The 22,298-nt window shown below is 45.9% G+C and overlaps 1 protein-coding gene across 1 annotated transcript in view; it reads left to right on the top strand.

Annotated features, from left to right (window-relative positions):
- Positions 1–4,049: 4,049 nt before the first annotated feature.
- Positions 4,050–22,298, top strand: part of PLEKHH1 (pleckstrin homology, MyTH4 and FERM domain containing H1) — a 58,966-nt gene continuing 40,717 nt past the window's right edge. Inside the window, exons 1-2 of the mRNA XM_010335186.3 lie at positions 4,050–4,391; positions 13,726–13,885. Of these exons, the coding sequence (XP_010333488.3) occupies positions 4,156–4,391; positions 13,726–13,885 (396 nt within the window). The 5' untranslated portion in view covers positions 4,050–4,155. The remainder of the gene's footprint in view (positions 4,392–13,725; positions 13,886–22,298) is intronic.

The following is a 22,298-nucleotide window of genomic DNA, read 5'->3' as shown; positions in this document are numbered from 1 at the left end:
CACCTCCTTACTGGAATCCTTCTCCACCATGCCCTTCATCCATGCTGCTCCTCCTGGGTACCTTCCAGCCCCCTAGTCTTTGGGCATCTTGCTAGTCCTTTACACCTTCACACCTTAAAGTTTCCTCCTCATTTCATAATATTTATTAGGTGCCAATAATATGCCAAGTACTGAGGCAGGCCCTTTATCTCCACCTTTATAATAACCCTCTAAGGAAAGAATTCTGATTCCTGATTTACAAATGTCGATGCCTCCCTTCCTCATCCTCTGCCTGGCTCTCTCTGGCTCCCATACCCACAGCTGCACTGAACAGATCATTTGCAGTGATGTATGTGGTAACTGCATCAGTTCCACCCTGTGTCCCCTGGGCAGAAGAGCCAGGATTCAAAGACTGGCACGTCTAGTTCTAAAGCCTGTGCCCAGAGTTCGTGGATTACACTTGCTACACTTTCCTTCCTAGCACAGTAGCTGGAAAATAGCAAGTACTCAATAAATATTTGTTAGTGAGTAACTGAATGAATAAATGAAAGAGTCCGTATTTACACTTTCTCCCATCTTTCTATACCCATCTCACATGCGCACGCACACATGTGCACACACACACACACACACACACACGCACACACACAAACTCTGAGGATTTAACCTCTGGGCCATTTTCTTTCTTTCCTACCTGGCCTCTCCCTGCATGTCCAGTCACTGCCCTCTTAAGCCCCACTTGGATGGTGACTCTTGACACTCTGCTTCAATTCATGGTTACCTCACCTCTCAAGTGCCATAGTGGCTAATCCTGACAGTCACCAAAGAGCCAAATTGCTCCCAAAGATTCAGCAGTAGAAGTAACCTCCTGACTTCTCTGTGACCCAAGGCAGAGAGCAGAAGCCTGGACTAGGACTGGCCCTAAGTTTCCTGGGAGTCTGAGACTCCCTTCTCCTCCTTCTCCCCTTTCTTCCCCTTCCAACAGCAACTGAGAACCAGGCTCTGAAGGCAGGAGGAGGGGATCCCTTGATTTGAGGGTTGTTTGGTGAAATAAGGGGTCTCCTTTGAGCTCAGAGCCCTGCTCAGAGAAAGCAGGTGGGGTTGGGAAGTGGGATTTCTAGAAGGCTTGCACATGGGAAGATGAATTGTCAACCATTTCACCAGCTCTCCTAGAGTTATTCCTGTCTCAAGCCATCTGCTTATCCATTGCAATCTTGTAACAGAGAGCTCCTAGACCTCCAGCCAATATTTGTTCAAAGGATAAGTAACAAAGGCTACCATTTATAGATTACTTGCTGCATGGCAGACACCATGTTATCTCATTTAATCATTTCAACAACTCTAAGAGGCCAGAATTATTGCCATCATTATTTTACAAATGAGGAATTCAGAAAACTTAAGCAACTGCCCCAAGGTCCCACCACCACTTCAGTGATAAAGTTGAACTGAGCTCTGGTCAGTTCCAAGTTCCCCTTTCCCTCCCATAGTGCTGTCCGAGGAAGGAGGCCCAGACTAAGATGCTGTTATATTGACTCTGTAGGAATTTATTTTTTAGACATTCCAACTTAAACCTGGTGGTGTGTATATAAAGTGACTCTCGTGTAACCCCTAGAGTGGTTAGTTAGCATCTGAAATGCCCTAATCAGGAATCGGCACTTCAGAAAACGGTTACGTGAGCACTTCAAACAACATCAAAATATACACCCAAGGGCTTAATGTGCTTGAGGGATGCTAGAAATAATCTTTCATTGGTGAAATAAGCAGTTTCAAAACATGGAGTTGCCCAGGAAGATTATTCGCCCTTGCATGAATGGGGTATGAGAGCCAGACGAGGCCAACTGCCCCACTTTCTTGAAGCAGGCTGTGCGACTCTTTTGTGCCAGCTTACCAATACATGTATACTTAGTAGAATTTGGCCTTAGCCATTTTTAATATCCCACCTGCAGGAGATTACAGAAAAGAAGACAAATGGCCTCCACTCGCCTCTCATGTCCCACAGCAGGTAATACAATCACCAAAGGACCAAATTAGCTCAGACCAGTTGACAAGTCCCCATCCTGGCTTCATCTCCTCTCACAAGAGGGCCCTGGCAGATCTTTCAACTCAGGCACATGATGGCTTTTCTTTCCATCTCTCTGCTCCGTCCTCCATTCTCCTTTGTCGGGCCACTTGTAATAATCTAATATCCAAAGAAACGGGCTCTAGGGGTGATGGTGAGTAGCTACCTGGGAGGCTGAGGCAGAAGAACTGCTTTAGCCTAGGAGTTCTAAGCTGCAATGAGCTATGATTGCCACTGCATTCTAGCTTAGGCAACAGAGCAAGATCCTATCTCAAAATAAACAAACAAAAACAACTAAAAATATATAATTAGCTAGGCATGGTGGTGCATGCCTGTAATCCCAGCTACTTGGGAGGCTGAGGCACGAGAATCGCTTGAACCCAGGCGGTAGAGGTTGCAGTGAGCTGAGATCACACCATTGCACTCCAGCCTGGGCAACAAGAGCAAAATTCTGTCTCAAAAAAAGAAAAAAGCTGTAATTTGCCCAAGGTCACATAGCTAAAAAGTAGAAGAGACATGACTGAAACTCAAGCCTCCTAAATTCCTAATGCAGGGTTCAGCCCACTTCTACCACCCTCCCACAGACTAGGGGGCCTGCTCAGAGCTGGGCAATGGTGGGGTGCACTCTGTGGCCCCAAACTCATTGAAACTAACAACTGAGCTGAAAACTTGTGGAGCCTCTTTTGCCCTCTTCAGAAACCACCAGCTATAGATAGGGGAGAGCATGTTCCTCCCATTCCACTCTCCATGGTTCATCCCTTTTTACTATATAACAAAGTTATATTAAATGAGTTCTGGGCTGAGGTGCGGTGGCTCATCCCTGTAATCCCAGAGCTTTGGGAGGCTGAGGCAGGAGGATTGCTTGAGTCCAGGAGTTCAAAACCAGCCTGGGATAGTCTCATACGTGAGACCCCATCTCTAAAATAAAAAAATTAAAATTAAAAAAAAAAAAAAAAGCTGGGTATAGTGGCATGTGCCTGTAGTCCCAGCTGTTCAGGAGACTGAGGTGAGAGGATTGCTTGAGCCCAGGAATTCAAGTTTCAGTGAGCTCTGATTGTGCCACTGCAATCCAGCCTGGGGAACAGAACAAGAACCTATGTTGGAAAAAAAAAAAAAAGGTGAATGAATGACTGTCGCCTTAACAAAATCCAGAGAACTTGCTTTTGGGCTTCCCTAGGCAACTTCTGGAATGTTAAAGTGGATAGCCAGAGCATTGTCCCACAGAATGGGGCTAATCTATCCCAATCCCCATGAGCTATAAAGCCGTTTGCAAGTTCAGCCATTGGAGTCCCATTGGCTCAGTTAAACTTTCACTTTTGGCCTCCTGCACTACCAGCTTTCCTTAGTGTCTGGGCTCTCAAAGTTCTCGGTGAGAATTGCCTGGGGAACTTGTTAGATGGGCCATTTCCCACCCCATCCCCAGAGATTCAGATTCAAACCCCGGCTGGGGGTGTTCTTTGTGGTGCCTGGGATGAGTCTTCCAAGAACCATTTGGAGAAACAGGCCCTGCTGGTATTTTGCTTCAGTTCAGGCCTTGACTGACAGAGAGCCTGCACGGTTGAGGAAGAAGACTGTTTTGAAAGGTGGAAGTTCGAGTCCAGCCTGGGCAACATGGCAACACCAAAAAATAAGTATACATAAGCAAGCAAGTTACTCTCTGGGCTGTCGTGACTTATTTTTTCTTTTTCCCTCTGCAAATTGCAACTCAAATAAGGTTTGATCTGCCAGACTGAAAAAAGGACTTCTGTTCCAAATACCCAGGCTTTACATTTCCCACAGGTGGCCAGACAAATCCTGGAACCTTTGGAGGAGAGGGTCTGGTCTTGTCGCGCACCCTGCGAGGGTCCCCCGCTCTTTGGGGCTGAGCAGATCTCCGGGGCGCTCTGGTCGCCCCTCGTGGCAGTTGGTGCGGCCTCTTCAGAGAGCCAGGGGCCGCCGCCTGGGACACCCCGCCGCCCCAGGGACGAGCCCAGTGGTGCGGAGAGGTGGGAGGCTGGAGCATGCTGAGGTCATTTCCTGTGCCTCTCCGCGAGCTGCCTGGAGAGCCGAGGCCAGCGCTCTGCCTTTAAGGAGCGGGCGGGGAGCCGAAGGGAGGAGGGCGCCCGGCGGAGCGTTGAATGGGCGCCGCAAGGCACGGCCCGGCTTTGTGCAGCGAGCCCGCGGGCACCCCTCCTGCTCCAGCCTCGCCCCGCCCCGCCGCCCGCGACCCCTGCTGCCCAGGAGCCGAGAGCCAGCGGCTGCCCGAGACTCGGACGAGAGCGAAGCAAGGTCGGCGGCGGCGGCGGCGGCGGCGGCGGCCCGAGGGCGCCCGTGTGCCCGGTGCGCAGCGGGGACGGCCGCGAGCTCGCCGGAGGTGAGTGACCTGCTTGCCCACCGCAAGGGTGGGCTGGGGCTGCGCTGCGGGAGAGGGCGTCAGACTGCATGCGGGGCCCCTTCGGCCGGGAGGACAGTCCGGAGCAGGTGCTTCCCTACTTGGAAGCGAGCTCCCGGCGGTGGGGAGCGCTGGAGCGCGGGTCCGGCTTGGCGAGCCGGGTGCCCCTGGGGACCCGGGCCGCAAGGCCGGGAGGAGCCTCCCACAGGAGGACCTGGAGTTGGGGACTGGCCCGATCCGGCCGCTCCTGGGAAGGGCCCTCGGAGCGGACGTGCAGACTGCCACCTTGCTATCGGTGCTCGCACCCTTTCACCCCTCCCCACCTCACCTTAGGTTATTTCTAATGTGGTTTCTGGGTGTTCTTAGGGACCCTATGGCTCAGGCTCGACTGCTAGGAGCAGGTCAGCCAAGCAGAAAAGAGAACAGGTTGGGCGCCGAATGACAGAGCATTGTGTCCTAGGAGTCTTAGCGAGGACTCGGTCTCCAGGAACCAGGGGCCTTAGTGGGGGTGGCAGAAGCGGTGAAGACCCTCAGGAAGGAAACTCCTCTCCCTGTGGGATTTCTGCCTGCCAGGATATCTCCTCCATAGCTTTTACTGTGAATCCACCTCGTAAAACTCTTCCGGGACAGAGCCTTGGTTCAGCTAAAACGCTTGAAAGACCATTTTTAAAATTCAGTGGAAGAGTTATCAGTTACTCCATCAGAATTTTTGGACTGTTTTCTATGGATAGACACTGTGTATTGGACTGGTGCCATCTCTTAACATTTGATGGAACATCGGTATTAGTGTTTCTGCGTATTATTAGCCCCATTTTCCAAAGGAGGAAACAGGGACTCTAAAAAGTTGTGATTTAGGCCAGTTGCGGTGGCTCATGCCTGTAATCCTAGCACTTTGGGAAGACAAGGCAGGAGGAAAGCTTGATGCCAGGAGTTCGAGACCAGCCTGGGCAACATAGGGAGACCCTCGTGTTTGCAAATACATAAAAATTTAAAAATTAGCTGGGCGTGGTGGTGTGGGCCTGTAGTCCCAGCTACCTGTAATCCTAGCACTTTGGGAAGACAAGGCAGGAGGAAAGCTTGATGCCAGGAGTTCGAGACCAGCCTGGGCAACATAGGGAGACCCTCGTGTTTACAAATACATAAAAATTTTAAAATTAGCTGGGCGTGGTGGTGTGGGCCTGTAGTCCCAGCTACTTGGGAGGCTGATGCAGAAGGATTGCTTGAGCCTAGGAGTTCGAGGCTTCAGTGAGCTATGATTGCCACTGCATTCTAGTCTGGGCAACAGAGTGAGATCCTGTCTCTTAAAAAAAAAAAAAGTTGTGACTTGCCCAAAGTCACATAGCTAAAAATTACAAGAGGCATAACTGAAACCCAAGCTTCCTAAATTCCTAATGTAGGGTTTGGTCCACTTCTGCCACCCTCCCACAGACTGCCGAGGGGGCCTGCTCAGAGTTGGGTAATGGTGGGGTGCACCCTGTGACCCCAAACTCATTGAAACAACTGAGCTGAAAACACGTGGAGCCTCTTCTGCCCTCTTCAGAAGTCACCAGCTACAGGGGAGAGCATGTTCCTCCCATTCCTGCCAGAAAAAAAAAAAAATCCAAAGAAATGTCTGGCAATTTAAAGTGTCTATCACTTACTTCTAAATTCCGTTTTCTGCAACTTTATTCCTCAGATATACCCTGATGTATATAAATGGTGTACATAATTGAATATTCACTGCAGCATTGTTTACTTTAGCAAAAGGTTGGAAACAACCCAGATGTCCATCAGTAAGGGCTCTTTCAATAAGAGCACATAATAGCCACACAATAGGATACATTAAAGCCGTTACAAAGCGTGGAGGGAAAATGTGGCAGATATGTATACTGATGTAGGAATACTTCTAAGTTATATTGTTGAGTACAGTGTGTATGGTGTGCAACCATTTGTGTGTGAGTATGCCACATATATATGAATGCTTGTATATGCCCTGAATATCTCTGAGAGAACACACAGAAACCTGTAACAGTGGTTGCCTCTGGGGAGAAATAGGGCTGAAGCACAGGCATGGGAAGAAGCCTTACTTTGCACTATATACCCTTTTGTTCAATGTTCAAAAATAAATAAATACAATAACTTTTAAAAATCATATGACCTTCCCTCCAGATCGCCAGAGTTAGATCTGGTAGTGAGCACATCTTTTTTTTTTTTTTTTTTTTTTGAGCTGGAGTCTCTCTCTGTCGCCCAGGCTGGAGTGCAGTGGCATGATCTCGGCTCACTGCAACCTCCGCCTCCTGGGTTCAAGCAATTCTCCTGCCTCAGCCTCCTGAGTAGCTGGGATTACAGGCACCCCCCCACCTCCAACCACACCTGGCTAATTTTTGTATTTTTAGCAGTAATTTTTGTATTTTTAGTTTCTCCATGTTGGCCAGGCTGGTCTCGAACTCCTGACCTCAGGTGATCTGCCTTGGTCTCCCAAAGTGCTGGGATTACAGGCATGAGCCACCACACTCAGCCTAGTGAGCACATCTTTGGGCCACATCTCTTTGGTTCTGGATGCTATTGGTTTGCCTTTTGCTTACCGATATCAACAATAACAGTCATTTATTGAGTACTTAGTGTGCACCAGGCTTTTGTGATATCTCCTTTAATTCTCAAAAGCCCTGCATGATGTGATATATGAAATGGCCATTTTGAAGGTTGAAAAATTGTTAAATGTTGACAGTTCCATGTGGTTCAACCAAATATTATTGTCCTCATTTTCAAATATTACTGCCCTCAATTTCAAAATGGACCTGAGTCTCAAAGAAGTTAAGCAGATGGCTTAAGGCCACAGGATTATTTAGTGCCCGAGCTCAGATTCTAACCCAGGGCTGTCAATGCCAGAGCATGGGATCTTAGGTACTAAGCTGTTTCTCTTTGATGTTTTTGTTTTCAAGGAATGTTGTACCTGGTTGTCCTGACCCCTTCTTTTGGTATTTAGGTCCCTGCGGCCTAGGACATGCTCGCCTTTTCTTTGTCTCCGCTGACATTGTGTGGAATGTGATGCAGGCACCCAGTACTGGTCAAACGCCTGTTGTTAGCTTGATCAGATGACAGTGCTGAGATCAGAAGGAGCTGTCCCTGTGTCCGCTCACACCCTTCTCTCAGCCTCTTTCCCAGAAAGGGGACACAAAGCTGTTTCTTTCCCACAATGGACAGGTAGTCAGCCTCATCTGGCAGAGCACTTTTAGGAGATGGTGGTAGCCCCTCACTAACAAGTGGAAGTCATACAGGTACTCACACTCAGGGAATGAACCATACTGAGGTGACATGAGAGAGCCTGGTGGAAACTGTACATGTAACAGAAGCCCGGTTGCCTTCCAATTCCTCCCATGTCCTCCACAAGTTAGAGGCAATGAGCTATTTTGAGGCCTATGATGACCTCTGACCTCTTTCTTTTAGGCTCCTGTATTGATTAGGAGCCTTTGCAGGGAGCTACCAGGATATTCAGGCTGTAGACTTGAGCCTCAAAAGCCACAAGATCTTTATTCATCTTTTTGTCCCCAATCTTGCGCACAGGAATCACTTTAAAGTTGTTTGAATTAAACTTAGTCTCAGGGTCGGGAGCAGTGAGTGGCTCATGCCTGTAATCGCAGCACTTTGGGAGGCTGAGGCTGGTGGATCACCTAAGGCCAGGAGTTCAACCAGCCTGGTCAACATGGCGAAACCTCATCTCTACTAAAAATACAATTTTTTTTTTTTTTTTTTTTTTTTTTTTTTTGAGACGGAGTTTCGCTCTTGTTACCCAGGCTGGAGTGCAATGGCATGATCTCGGCTCACCTCAACCTCCGCCTCCTGGGTTCAGGCAATTCTCCTGCCTCAGCCTCCTGAGTAGCTGGGATTACAGGCACGTGCCACCATGCCCAGCTAATTTTTTGTATTTTTAGTAGAGATGGGGTTTCACCATGTTGACCAGGATGGTCTCGATCTCTTGACCTCGTGATCCACCCTCCTCGGCCTCCCAAAGTGCTGGGATTACAGGCGTGAGCCACTATGCCCGGCCCCCTAAAAATACAAAAAGTAGCTGGTGTGGTGGTGCAGGCCTATACTCCCAGCTACTCAGGAGGATGAGGCAGGAGAATCGTTTGAACCTAGGAGGCGGAGGTTGCAGTGAGCTGAGATTGCACCACTGCACTCCAGCCTGGGTGACAAAGCGAGACTTCATCTCAAAATAAAATGGACGTAATCAGCCGGGCACGGTGGCTCAAGCCTGTAATCCCAGCATTTTGGGAGGCCGAGGCGGGTGGATCACAAGGTCGAGAGATCAAGACCATCCCGGTCAACATGGTGAAACCCCGTCTCTACTAAAGATACAAAAAATTAGCTGGGCATGGTGGCACGTGCCTGTAATCCCAGCTACTCAGGAGGCTGAGGCAGGAGAATTGCTTGAACCCAGGAGGCGGAGGTTGCGGTGAGCCGAGATCGCGCCATTGCACTCCAGCCTGGGTAACGAGTGAAACTCCGTCTCAAAAAAAAAAAAAAAAAAAAAAAAAAAAAAAAAAAGGACGTAATCTTAGGCCAGGCACAGTGGCTCAACACACTTCAGAAGGCTGAGGCAGGTGTATCACTTGAGCCCAGGAGTTCGAGACCAGCCTGGGCACCATGGTGAAACCCTGTCTTTACAAAAATTAGCCAAACATGGTGGTGCACATCTGTAGTCCCAGCTGCTTGGGAGGCTGCGGTGGGAGGGTCACCTGAGCTTGGAAAAGTTGAGGCTTCAGTGAACCATAATTGTGCCACTGCACTCCAGCCTGAGCAACAGAGCAAGACCCTGTCTCAAAAAAAGTAAAAAAAAAAAAAGTAATCCTAGCATTTTTGTCAGTTTCTGGTCAAATCCTCAAACTTGCCAGAGAGATCCCAGGTCAAATCCTGTATCAAATTTCTCTGATACAGGCTCTGAGTCTGGAGTCACCTAATGACTCCCTGTGCTACCTTCCCATCCATCCTGCTCCCAGCCTCTGCCTCTGAGGCATATCCCCACTGACTGCTATGGCATTTCAGTCCCAGGTGTTGGAGGATTCAGGGGATGCCAAAGCAGGTATCAAGACCATGGCAATCTTTCCACTCACCTGCCAAGCAGTTTAGCAGGCTAGGTGCCAACGGAATCAAGAAAACCGAGTTTTACAACACTGGCCAAGAGCTGATCATAATTTTAGCTGGGTATTGGGAACATAAGGACTTATTGTACTATTCTCTCTTTTTCTAATGTGTGATAGAGCATTCTAGAATAAAAGTAGAAAAAAAAAATTGAGCTGAGTTTTGTTCCCAGCTCACTTCCCCTCTCTCATTTCTCCATTTATTTTTGCCATTAATGTTGATTTGTTAGCATGAATATCTGGTACCTGTTAGAATAGTCATACTAGCCTGTTAGTATGAATATCTGCTACCACTACTGAAGCATCATCATGGGAAGGGGACAGTTGTAGATGCTGGGAGATCAGGATTCTTGGCCCAGCTCTGCTACTGCTTAGCTCTATGCAAGTCTCTAAGCAAGTCATAGATGTGATGAGTTTTCTCATCTGTTCATTGTGAGTAATTGTCCTTGTCCTCCATCTCAGGGATAAAGAGAGAAATAACACACGCATCGCAATGCTTTGACAATTTACAAACTCTACTGTAAATGTAAGGTATTCATTTCTGCTCATCCTTGTGCACTTTTATGGAAGGTACAATTGCAAGGTGACTTAGCAGGTGAGGCTCAGCTTACTGGTATCTTCCTTTAACCTCCCTTATGTTATTGCTGTTGCTCCGACCACCTGCTTCTGTCGGAAGAGCCTCTGGGCCTTGGGCTTGGCAGCAGCCACCTTGCTCCTGATCTGTTTCAAAACCTCTCTGCTCTCCTCACATGCCGAGGCAAGCCTTGCACGAGTCCCAACCTCCTCAGCAACTTGCCAGGGAGAGGATGGTTAATTCTCTCCATCCCCAAGGCAGGGAGAGGATTAACCAGACCACTTGATCAGTTCAGAACCATGTTGTCACGGAGTTGCTTGATTGGGGAAAGCATTCCCTAAACTAAGCATAATCTCAGATATCAGGGCTAGGCAGACACCAGTGACATCTTTTCAAAGTACTTAGAGATTTTGATAGTTTGGGTTTTCACTCTCCCAATAGAATCTGTCTGAGCAGCAGCTTTGACAGTCAGTAAGAGGGAATCAATATTAATCAAACTCTTTCAACTACACAGAAGGATTACATTTCCCCTGCCCCTTGCTTTTATGCTTTTGCTGTTATTTCTTAGCCCTGAGCTGAGTTGCAAGACTCCCAGGTTCTAGTCTCAGATATGCCACTTTCCGTATTTATACAAGGAAAAGCAATGCCCTCATTAAAGGGCAATGGAAAATCAAACATGAAGCCTCCTGGCCTTCTTTGAGAGCCTTACAAGGTTCTGTTTTGTCTTTTCAGCTGTGATCTTAGCTCAGAGAAGGTCATGTTTTGTTTTTTTCTTTTGTCTTCCTGCCCGTTCCAGTTGGTCCCAGTCTTTTGAGGTAGGGATTGCTGGGAGGTCTCAATGTAGGGATTGTTTGGATGACAGGCTGGGAGAGCAGCACTGAAGTCATGTGTTCTGAGGAGCCAAGAACCGAGCTCACGCAGTCCATCAGTGGTTTAATTGTTGGGCTTTTCTCTGCAGGTCTTGTTTTTTAGATGAAAAGTCAGGACACATGGTAAGTGTCAGTGCTTAGAGAGGTTATGGTCTCAGAATATTTGAGCCCAAGATGTCTTGGAAAATCTGGGATATAGGTTCATCCTTGTGCTAAGGCTTCTGAAAGATCCTAGAAACGATTTCTGCCATTATCAAGTCTACCTCATTCTTTGTGAAACTGGAATTATTTTTATTTTGGGGGTGGGTAAAGAGCATACAGTGCCAACGAACTAGGAATTTGCAACTAGAATCCCAGCTCCACCACTAAATAGCTGTACAATTATCTGTAAATTACTTGGCTTCTCTGTTCCTCAGTGTCCTCGTGTGTGTGGACAACAGTACCTACCTGTTCTTTCACAGGTTGTTGTAAGGATTAAAGAGGCCACACGTGCCTGACACACAATAAAGACTCAATAAACAATAGCTATTTGTAGTATATGATGGGAGAAAGATATGAATAAAAGTCACATTCAAGGGGAGAAGCACTACTGGTAATTAGCCCATCAAAGAGAGGCTAACTTTGCACTGTGGTAATATCTGGCAATAGTGCAGGAGGTGGCTAGGTTTTCTGAGGCCATGTGCCTCCTGGGGAAGGAAAGGGGGATTTTAAAAAGCAACAGATTTTTATTATGGAAAATTCCAGGCATATGTTCAAGTGGAGAGATCATATAAATAACTCCCATATACCCATCACCCAGCTTCAAAAATTATCAGCATTTTAAGAATCCTATTTCATGTATCTCCTCCCCTATTTACCTCTTACCATGAAGTATTTTAAAACAAATCTCAGATATTATATCATTTCACCTATATATCATAAACATTTCTAACAGATGACATTTTAAAATATTATCAGCTGAGTGTGGTGGCTCACAACTGTAATTCCCAGCACTTCGGGAGGCTGAAGCAGGTGGATCACTTGAGGCCAGGAGTTCAAGACCAGCCTGGCCAACATAGTGAATCCCCATCTCTACTAAAAATACAAAAAATTAGTCAGGCTTGGTGGTGCATGCCTGTAATCCAGCTACTCAGAAGGCTGAGGCATGAGAATCACTTGAATGAAGCCAGGAAGCAGAGGTTGGAGGTTGTAGTGAACCAAGATTATGCCGTTGCACTCCAGCGTGGGTGACAGAGTGAGACTCTCCCTCAAAAAAAAAAAAAAAAAAAATCAATCTAAACAATTAAAAATTATTCCTTAAAATCATCTAGGGTGACCATGTGTCATGGTTTGGGACAGACCAAATTTATACTTTTTGGCCAGTGTCATTCATCATAACACCTTAGAAGGAGGATTTGAAAAATCCTGATGATGGTTGTATCTCCCAGGCCTTCTCTCCTTCTGCTCACTCTGCCTGTATTCCTCTCTCATGCATGCTCATGCATCCTTCTTCCTTTTCTCATCCTCCATCCAGTTTTTTTTCTCTCTCTTTTTTTTTTTTTTTTTTTTTTTTTTTTTGAGACGGAGTTTCGCTCTTGTTACCCAGGTTGGAGTGCAATGGTGCGATCTCAGCTCACCGCAACCTCCGCCTCCTGGGTTCAGGCAATTCTCCTGCCTCAGCCTCCTGAGTAGCTGGGATTACAGGCACCCACCACCATACCCAGCTAATTTTTTGTATTTTTAGTAGAGACGGGGTTTCACGATGTTGACCAGGATGGTCTCGATCTCTTGACCTCGTGATCCACCCGCCTCGGCCTCCAAAAGTGCTGGGATTACAGGCGTGAGCCACCGCGCCCGGCTTTTTTTTTTTCTCTAAATATGTCCAGGAGGCATCTAGGTGAATTCCCCTAGCTATGCATACTATAGATATATACCTGATTTGTTCTGAATGTGTACAACATTTCCCCCCAAAGACTTGTGGCTTTCTCCAGAGGCTGCAGCAAAATATCTAGCAGTTTTTGGTTTGCATCTTTGAACGTGAAGGAAATGGTAAAGATCTGTTCCAAAGTGGGATGGATGATTCAATGATAACAACAGACAAATTCCCATCTAAATAGAAGACTATCAAGGACATTCAAAGCATTATATTTTCTTTCCATTTTGTTCTATCTAACATCTTATATAGGTAAAGTAGAATATGAAATAAACTGGGAACCTGAGTTCTGCCTCTAATAAACTATGTGACCTGGGATGCATCTGTTACCCTCTTTAAGCCTTCCCTAAACACATCCCTCCCACTTTTCCCAGCTCCCATTCCCATTTATCTGCCTATCACTTGGCAACTATAACCACATTGTAATTAAATTTTTCCAAGATTTCCTTGAAAAACCCAAAGACAGGGAACTTCTCTTCGTTCCATTTGCATCTCCAGGGCCGAGCACAGGGCCAGACACATAAGTAGCTGTTTAATGGATAAATTTGTTGTATGGATAATTGAAAAACAAATGAGCCCTACTTTTCACTTCTGTCCAAATGAGACTAGGTTCTCCTCAAGGTGTCTCAGGTTTCGCTGCTTCCTGAGGCTCTCAGCTAACTTACAATGGAGCAGGACACACTGAGCTGAGGAAGGCAGGGATGGGGCTTTGGGGATAGGTGACCAATTCTCCTCCCCAACCCTGTTTTCTCTGTCTTTTGTTCCCCTCCCCTCTTTTCCCCACAGAACTCTTCCTCACACACTTATTTATCTTTTCTTCTTTCTGCATGCTGGTTCTTAGGGCTCCCTGGAATAATCCAGAAGTTGATCCCATCATGGCAGAACTCAAGGTGGATATGCGGGCCAGCATAGACTGGCAGAAACGCTGCCTGGCTCTGGAAACCCAGCTTTTCCGGTTCCGCCTGCAGGCCAGTAAGATAAGGGAGCTGCTGGCTGACAAGGTGAGTCCTGCAGAGCAGAGCAGAGCAGGGAGCTGCCTCTCTGCAAGCAGGCAGAGGTTTATGGCAGGGAGGGGCAGAGGTTTATGGGAGGGAGGGCCGCATGAGAGGGAGAGTTGGGGAAAGTCAACTTTCAGTAAGATGCCTTTTCCCCCCATGCAAAATGAAACCGAAGGTAGTTTAAGACCAAACTCTGAGCAGTTGACTAAGCTGTGATCTTACTTGCGTCTTTGCTCTGCTCACTCATGAGGCACACCAAAGACACGCTACCGATCTTCTGGGTTCCCCATCACTTCTGGAGCCACCTGTGGCTGCAGTGGAGAGGTTCTATTTATTATCTTAACATTTCTTTCTCAATGTGGGGAAGGATGGTGTTTCAGGACCTTCCTCTCACCCTTTGTTAAATATACGAGCCACAGAAGGTGATGGTCTGCTTTCCTGGTAACAAGGACACAGGTTGTGGAACGAGACCTAACTTGGCTCTGCCACTTACAGGCTATGTGACCCTGGGCAAGTCCCTTCACCACTAAGGCAAAACCACAAATGTCTACTTCTAAGAGTTATTTTGAGAATTATATCGGATCACATATGTTAAGGTCCTGACATAGAATAGGTCTTAAATGGGAATAATTATTTTCTTTACAGGTTTGGGTGGGCTGATCTGGGAAACTGACCACCTTTCCCAGTGTTTCTATGGGAGAATACATTCTAAACTGCTAACTTTCAGAGACATTCTGGAGCATAACCCATCTAGACAGTGAAGACGTACACTTAATAAAATTAAATGAATAAATCTTTATATGTATAGTTTTGTTTATAGTATCCATCTGCTTAGCAAACCCTTCTTTCAGAAGTACAAAGGGAAAATTCATCTCACCCTTCTCCAAATAATGTCCAAGCCTCAATTAGTAGAGCCTGAATGGATGGCCTGTGTTATTGATAGCTGGAGTCTAGCAGGACAAATCAGTGGCATCACCGTGGCTGAGGGGAGTGGTCCTGGACTAGTCTGGACTAGAACTCTCGAACGTTGGGTCTGTTGGCATTGTTGTCTCCTAACTCAGACTTTGCAAAACAAACTTGCAGGGCTTCTGGCAGGTGCTGCCAACAGAAAGGGACGAATCGAGAAAGGGCAGGAGACCTTAGGTGGTGATTCTCGAAGTATGGTCAGAAACGTTTTGCCAGAACCACCTAGAATGCTTGTTAAGCATGCATATTCCTGGGATCCACCTCAGGCCTCTCAATCAAAGTCTCCTGGGGGTTTGCTAATAATCTGCATGTTTAACAAGTTCCCAGAAAATGATTCTGTACACTATGAAGTTTGAGAACCCTGCCTTAGGCTGTGGTATTGTGGGAGGGACCTGAGGAAAGGAAAGGGTAAGTAGGGATGGACTCAGCCAGGCAGTGTGAGATCTACCTCAGAGGGAAGAGACTTCTGTTTCTAGTAATAAGGACAATAAAACAACCCCGCTATGAGTCACCTGGAAATACTGGGTTAAATATTTTAAAAATTCATATAAATGCAGAGCTGAGCACTGAAAAAAGTAAGAAAAGTCCTTAGGTAACAGAATGAAGAGGGAGAGGCCATTGGTCCTCTGATAGCTGACTGAGCAGCAGGTGGTGTGTGGCTGGCCTCCCTAGAGTAATGTAAGGTTTGAGGTTAGAGTTTTAACATCTGTGGGGATAGAAATGAGGACTGGCCAGCTGGAGGTTGGAGCTGAAACAGACTTCCACTTGAAGTCAAACTATTACTTCTTTTAATTAGTGACATGTGAACAAAATTTAAAAATAAAAAATAGGTCTATTGAAGGGCTTACCCTCAATAAGAGAGTAGACAAAGAAAGGAAAGTCATTCACCGGTACAGGAGATGACAACAGCTTCTCAGACTTAGTTAAGGCTCTGGATAGAAAAACAAGAGGAAGTCTCCCCTGAGAACCTGATGGCAACACTTTTAATGTTAGGATTTGTACTACCTGTGTGGTTTAGGAAACCCAAGTTCTGGGCCAGTGATACCCCTAGGGAGCCTGGTAGAGATAGATATAATACCTCTCTGGAAAGATAAGACCTCAACTCAGATCACACAGGATCTGCACACACACACACAAAAAGCCTTAATGAAGAGGAATATAAAATCAAACATGACTACATACTTGAGTATTTAGTATTTACAATCTACAGTGAGTGAGAATCCACATACACAAAATCAATTGAACTAGATCCCCAACAACTTCTAATAATAGAACTGTTGGCAAAAGACTATAAAAAAATGAGTTCAAAAGTTTTGAAGATATAAGAAAGAAATTGAAAGCATGAGACAAGAACAAGACACTACCTAAAAAGATCAGGTAGACTTGAAAACTAAATAGAACTTTTAGAAATGAAAGTGTTTTCATTGACATTAAAATGTATTAATGGATAGATTAAACATCAGATTAGGCACCACTGAAGACAGACTTAACGGACAGGAAGACAGACCTAAGGAAATCATCCAGAATGCTGCCTACGGAAATAAAGATACAGCAGCTGATACCTGGATAGTAGAATCCCTATATCTACCAAATAAGATTCCAAAAGTGGAGAAGAGAATGAAGGAAAGGTATTACTTGAAGAGATAGTGGCTGAGAAGTTTCCAAACGATGAAAGATGTGAAGCCTCAGATTCAGGAAGCAGAATAAGTCTAACCAGGATACTTTACTTACTTACTTAATTATTTATTTATTTAATCTGAGACATAGTCTTGCTCTGTCTCCCAGGCTGGAGTGCAGTGGCATGATTTCGGCTCACTGCAACCTCCGCCTCCTGGGTTCAAACAATTCTCCTGCCTCAGCCTCCCAGGTAGCTGGGATTACAGGTGTGTGCCACCACACACAGCTAACTTTTGTATTTTTTAAGTAGAGACAGGATTTCACCATGTTGGCCAGGCTGGTCTTGAACTCCTGACCTTGTAGTCAACCTGCCTCAACTTCCCATAGTGCTGGGATTACAGGCACGAGCCACCGTGCCTGGCATCAGGATAAATTTTTTAAAATAGCAGTTTGGTTAAATCACTGTTTGGCTGCTGTAAGAAAGAACTGCAAATAACAATGGCTTAAACCAAGCTGATGTTTCTTTCTTTCTCATGAAACCTTCTAGCAATCCAGCTCTGCAATGTCCTCTGGGTATTTGAAGCTGGGTCACCTGATATTCACATTCCAACCTCTTCCCTTTAATTAGTGACTCAGAGGTTTCATACCTTTCTTTTGCTGGTATCCTACTGGCCAGGTCTTATTCACATGGTTATACCCAGCTACAAAGAAGGTTTGTACATTTCTACAAACAGAAATATAGTCTTTATTCTGAATAACAATGTGCTAAGCTAAAAGTTGAGGGTTCTATTTATATAAGAAAGAAAGATAGGATAGATAATAGGGAAAAACCAGCAGTCTTTAAGTCTAGAATAATAGAAGGAATAACAAATAAAAACAGAGTATGTATACCTCAAATCAGTAGAGTGAGGAAATGAAAAAAGCAAAGCCTATTAAATCTAGATAGGGACAAGAAAATAATATATCGAAAAAAAGGATGCCAGGTGCAGTGTCTCATGCCCATAATTCCAGTACTTTGGAAGGCCGAGGTGGGCGGATCATGAGATCAGGAGTTCAAGAGCAGCCTGACCAACATGGTGAAACCTCACGTCTACTAAAAATACAAAAATTAGCTGGGTGTAGTGGCCTGCACCTGTAATCCCAGCTACTCAGGAGGCTGAGGCAGGAGAATTGCTTAAACCCAGAAGGCGAAGGTTGCAGTAAGCCAAGATGGCGCCACTGCACTCTAGCCTGGGCGACAGAGCAAGACTCCGTCTCAAAAAAAAAAAAAAAAGAAAGAAAAAAGGAGTAAACAGAGGGGACAAATGAAGTGGCAGAAATAAATCCAAATATATTGGTCACAAGGTGGCATATCTATTGCAGCATTGGCGTATGAAAAATTGGAAACATTCTAAATGTCCAACGGAGGGATGGATAAACATATTTAGTGTATTTGTATGGTGGAATACTATATTGCAATTAAACATGATTCAAGTAGAACTACATTTGTAAGATCAGTAAATCTCAAAAATCAGCATTGAACTAAAAACATCTGAAGGGTATAAACAGCATCAAACAGTTTATGTAATTCTAAAAACCTGCCAAGGCAGTACTATTTGTTGTTTCTCATCCCAGATCCACACTCATGGATTTTCTATATTTGGGAACAAGCATATGATTTCCTTTTTTTTTTTTTTTTTTTTTTTTTTTGAGACAGAGTTTCACTCTTGTTGCCCAGGCTGGAGTGCAATGGCGCGATCTCGGCTCATTGCAATGTCCGTCTCCTGGGTTCAAGTGATTCTCCTGCCTCAGCCTCCTGAGTAGCTGGGATTACAGGCATGCACCATCATGCCCAGCTAATTTTGTATTTTTAGTAGAGATAGGCTTTCTCTATGTTGGTCAGGCTGGTCTCGAACTCCTGACCTCAGGTGATCCGCCTGCCTCAGCCTCCCAAAGTGCTGGGATTACAGGCGTGAGCCACTGTGCCCAGCCTAGCATATGATTTCAACTGAACAAAAGCTTTGCTGTTAAAAATAAAATAAAATAAAATAAAATTTAAAAAGTCAGAAACACTGTCTTATATTACAGCAATTAGAACCATTTAATGGCTAACCTGGGGGTTGCAAAGTCAGGTAAGTTAGAGAAGTGAAGAGAGCCAGGTGGGTTCTGGGAGAACATGACGGGACACACTGAAGCCACTTACTGCCATAAGAAAATGTAACCCCAGGTATTTTTATCATATACAAATGAGGTGAAAGTATAAACACAACCAAATGTAGGGTCAATGCTAGAAAAAAGGGAGTAACATTGGAGAGAAGTATGTAGGGCTTCAACTGCATCTATCATGGTCCATTTCTTAAAGACAAACATCAGAAGCAGACGTGACAAAAATTAAAGATTGACAAAACTGAGTAGTAGATATATGGTTTTTTGGGGGTTTTTTTTAGGCAAAATGACAAGTGCCAGGCAGATACATGTTTGTTTGTTTGTTTTTTAATTTTTATTTTTTTGAGATTTGCTCTTGTTGCCCAGGATGGGGTGCAATGGTGTGATCTCGGCTCACTGCAACCTCCACCTCCTGGGTTCAAGCGATTCTCCTGCCCCAGCCTCCTGAGTAGTTCGGATTATAGGCATGTGCCACCATGCCTGACTAATTTTGTATTTTTAGTAGAGACTGGGTTTCTCAATGTTGGTCAGGCTGGTCTCGAACTCCCAGCCTCAGATGATCCACACACCTCAGCCTCCCAAAGTGCTGAGATTACAGGTATGAGCCACCACACCCAACTGGCAGATACATGTTTTAAAAAAATTATTCTCACAAAAAGAAACAAAAAAAAAAGAAGAAAAATTATTCTCATCAGGTGTGGTGGTGCATGCCTGTAGTCCCAGTGACTCAGAGGCCAAGGTGGGAGGATTGCTTGAGCCACGGCCTTTGAGGCTACAGTGAGCTATGATCACACTATACTCCACCTGGGTGACACAGCAAGATCCTGGATCTCTACATGTTTCTGTTTGCCTTAAAATATTTCATAATCAATGTTTTACAGTGCCTCTCTACCCTATTCTTTAGGGGCCAACAGAGTGACTGGAAAGCCTTAATCACATTATAAATACCATACCTTCCTTCTCTCCAGCCCCTGGAGTCTGGGTAAACTGAATTTCATAATACTGACACCTTCTTGTCTTCAAGTCTGTCTCTGATCCTCATGTAACCAGAATGCCCTCACATGGAAAGGTTAGGGGTGCATGGTGTGATGAGTCAAGAAAGGGGAAAGGTGTAGACATGGCAGGAACAACTGGGCCTGTGGCAGGGAAGAGGAGAGAGACACAGATCTGGACTAGGGACCATGGGGTGGGAGACTTAAGTAAAGAAAAGGGCTGGGACCTTAGCCTGACACTGGACCTCTTAGCAGGAAATCCTAAGGCCATAAACACTGCGTTGGTCAATGTTGGGGTTGTGTCTGTCCCCTGCAGTGGTCCCTAAACCTGTAAGACAGGTCCAGCAATTATTGAGATGCTTTCCCTAGCAGAGCCAAGACAAGTTATAGATCGCAGGAAGAGATGGCTTGGGTTTCTCAGGGGAGCTCCTGCTGGGGTCCAGAATTGGGGCCAGTTCCCTCCCGCACTCAGAGGAGCCATGTCAGCTGAGTCTCTGGCCAGCCCTCTCACCCACCTGCTCCCCTACCTCTCTACACAGCTGGCCCTGGGACATCGCATGGCCTGATGACTGCAGTCTGCTCACTGCTAGCTGTCCTGCAGGGTGAGCAAAGCCTGGGTGCTTCCCTGGGGGACTGTCTCTGCTTGGGATCAGACCTGCCTGTCGGCTGCGGAGGCGTGGAAGAATGCCCTTCTTCCTACCTTGACACAGCCTACTCGTACCTGACTCCCCCAAAGAAAATTATCATTCTAGTCAGGGAATAACTGTGCTAAAAAGAATTTTTTTAAAAAAAGAAACGTCAAGGCTCTTAGATAATCCTTCATCTAAGGGAGAGGGAGCCAGATGAAGGGGGAGGAGAGTCCAGACTGAGCCTTTGCTGTTACACCTCCGGGTCTGGTGTGCTGTTGCCATGGTCACCCAGACTGCCTGGGCCATCCCATTCTGGAGCCAGGTTAGATGTGGGTTCCTTTTCCTTCCAGGAGAGGAGGCTAAGGGAGTGGCTGATGACTTGAGATTCACATCTTGCCCTGCTCTGCTCACGTCATTTTCCCTAGCTGTCTTTCTTGGCCTACTGGAGAAGCCACAAAGCCTATTCAGATCAATTCAAAAATTGATACTGTTCTGAGAGGCCACATAAATGGATATTAAAATGTTCTTCCTTGGACTTTTTCATTCTTACTAAACCTGTTTCTCAGTTATTCTATCAGAAAAATGGGAGTATAATATCTATCCACAAAAGAGCTTTGTAGGAATTATCATTATGAAGGCATCAATATTAGAACTAAGATAAGGTTTTGTTTGTTTGTTTTTTGTTTTGTTTTTTTTGAGACGGGGTCTCACTCTGTCGCCCAGCCTGGAGTGTAGTGGTGTGATCTCGGCTGAGTGCAACTTCCACCTCCTGGGTTCAAGCGATTATCCTTCTTTAGTCTCCCAAGTAGCTGGGACTGTAGGTGCATGCCACCACGCCCAGCCAATTTTTTGTATTTTTGGTAGAGATGGGATTTTGCCATGTTAGCCAGTCTGGTCTTGACCTCCAGACCTCAAGTGATCCACCCGCCTCGGCCTCCCAAAGTGCTGGGATTACATGCATGAGCCACTGCTTCCAGTCTTTTTTTTTTTTTTTTTTTTGAGACGGAGTTTTGCTCTTGTTACCCAGTCTGGAGTGCAAATGGCGTGATCTTGGCTCACCACAATCTCCGCCTCCTGGGTTCAGGCAATTCTCCTGCCTGAGCCTCCTGAGTAGCTGGGATTACAGGCACGTGCCACCATGCCCAGCTAATTTTTTGTATTTTTGGTAGAGACGGGGTTTCACCATGTTGACCAGGATGGTCTCGATCTCTTGACCTCGTGATCCACCCTCCTCGGCCTCCCAAAGTGCTGGGATTACAGGCTTGAGCCACTGCGCCCGGCCTGCTTCCAGTCTTAAATTGCTTTTCTAACCCCCTATTTTTTTTTTATAAGGCTGCTGTCATGCTCACCACAGTATTTCTCGGGAACCATGGTATGGAGGAGTTCTGTAGTGCTGGTGAACCATTTGAGAGGAGGTGCTGATGGGGCTATGGCTCCAGGCTGCATCCCTGAAGAAGTCAGCTTTGTTTTGCATTCTGTGGCCAAGCTACTGTTTCTTACAACGTGGTCTGTGGACCACCTTCTTCATCCACAAGCATTTTCTTTACAAACAGTTTCTGGAGCTATGTCCACAACTTGCTAAACAAAAGCGCTGTGAGCAGAGCCCCAGGAATCTGTATGGTGACAAGCTCCACATGTGATTCTTATGCCCTTGAAAGTCTCTCCACCAACTAACCTCTGCCATGGTCTTACCTTAGAGCCCCATTCAGCTGTCTTTCCAGTGGACCCCTGGAGCCCCCTGTGGCCCAGGAGAGGTTCTAGGGTTGTGGGTGTAGTGGAGCCCACAGATAAGACTTGGAGGCCTTTCTCTTCCCAGCTCCACATTCATGTATTTTACGTATTTGGGAATAAGCGTATGATTTCAATTGAACAAAAGATCTGTTGCTTAAAAAAAAAAAAGTTGAGGTCCGGTGCTGTGGCTCACACCTGTAATCCCAGCACTTTGGGAGGCTGAGGCTGGCAGATCACTTGACATTGGGAGTTTGAGACCAGCCTGACCAACATGGAGAAACTAGGTCTCTACTAAAAATACAAAATTAGCCAGGCGTGGTTGTACATTTCTGTAAT

This window comes from Saimiri boliviensis, chromosome 2 (assembly GCF_048565385.1).
Source record: "Saimiri boliviensis isolate mSaiBol1 chromosome 2, mSaiBol1.pri, whole genome shotgun sequence".
NCBI lineage: Eukaryota > Metazoa > Chordata > Mammalia > Primates > Cebidae > Saimiri > Saimiri boliviensis.
The sequence above is the reverse complement of the archived record's forward strand: the minus strand, read 5'-3'. Positions and strand labels throughout refer to the sequence as shown.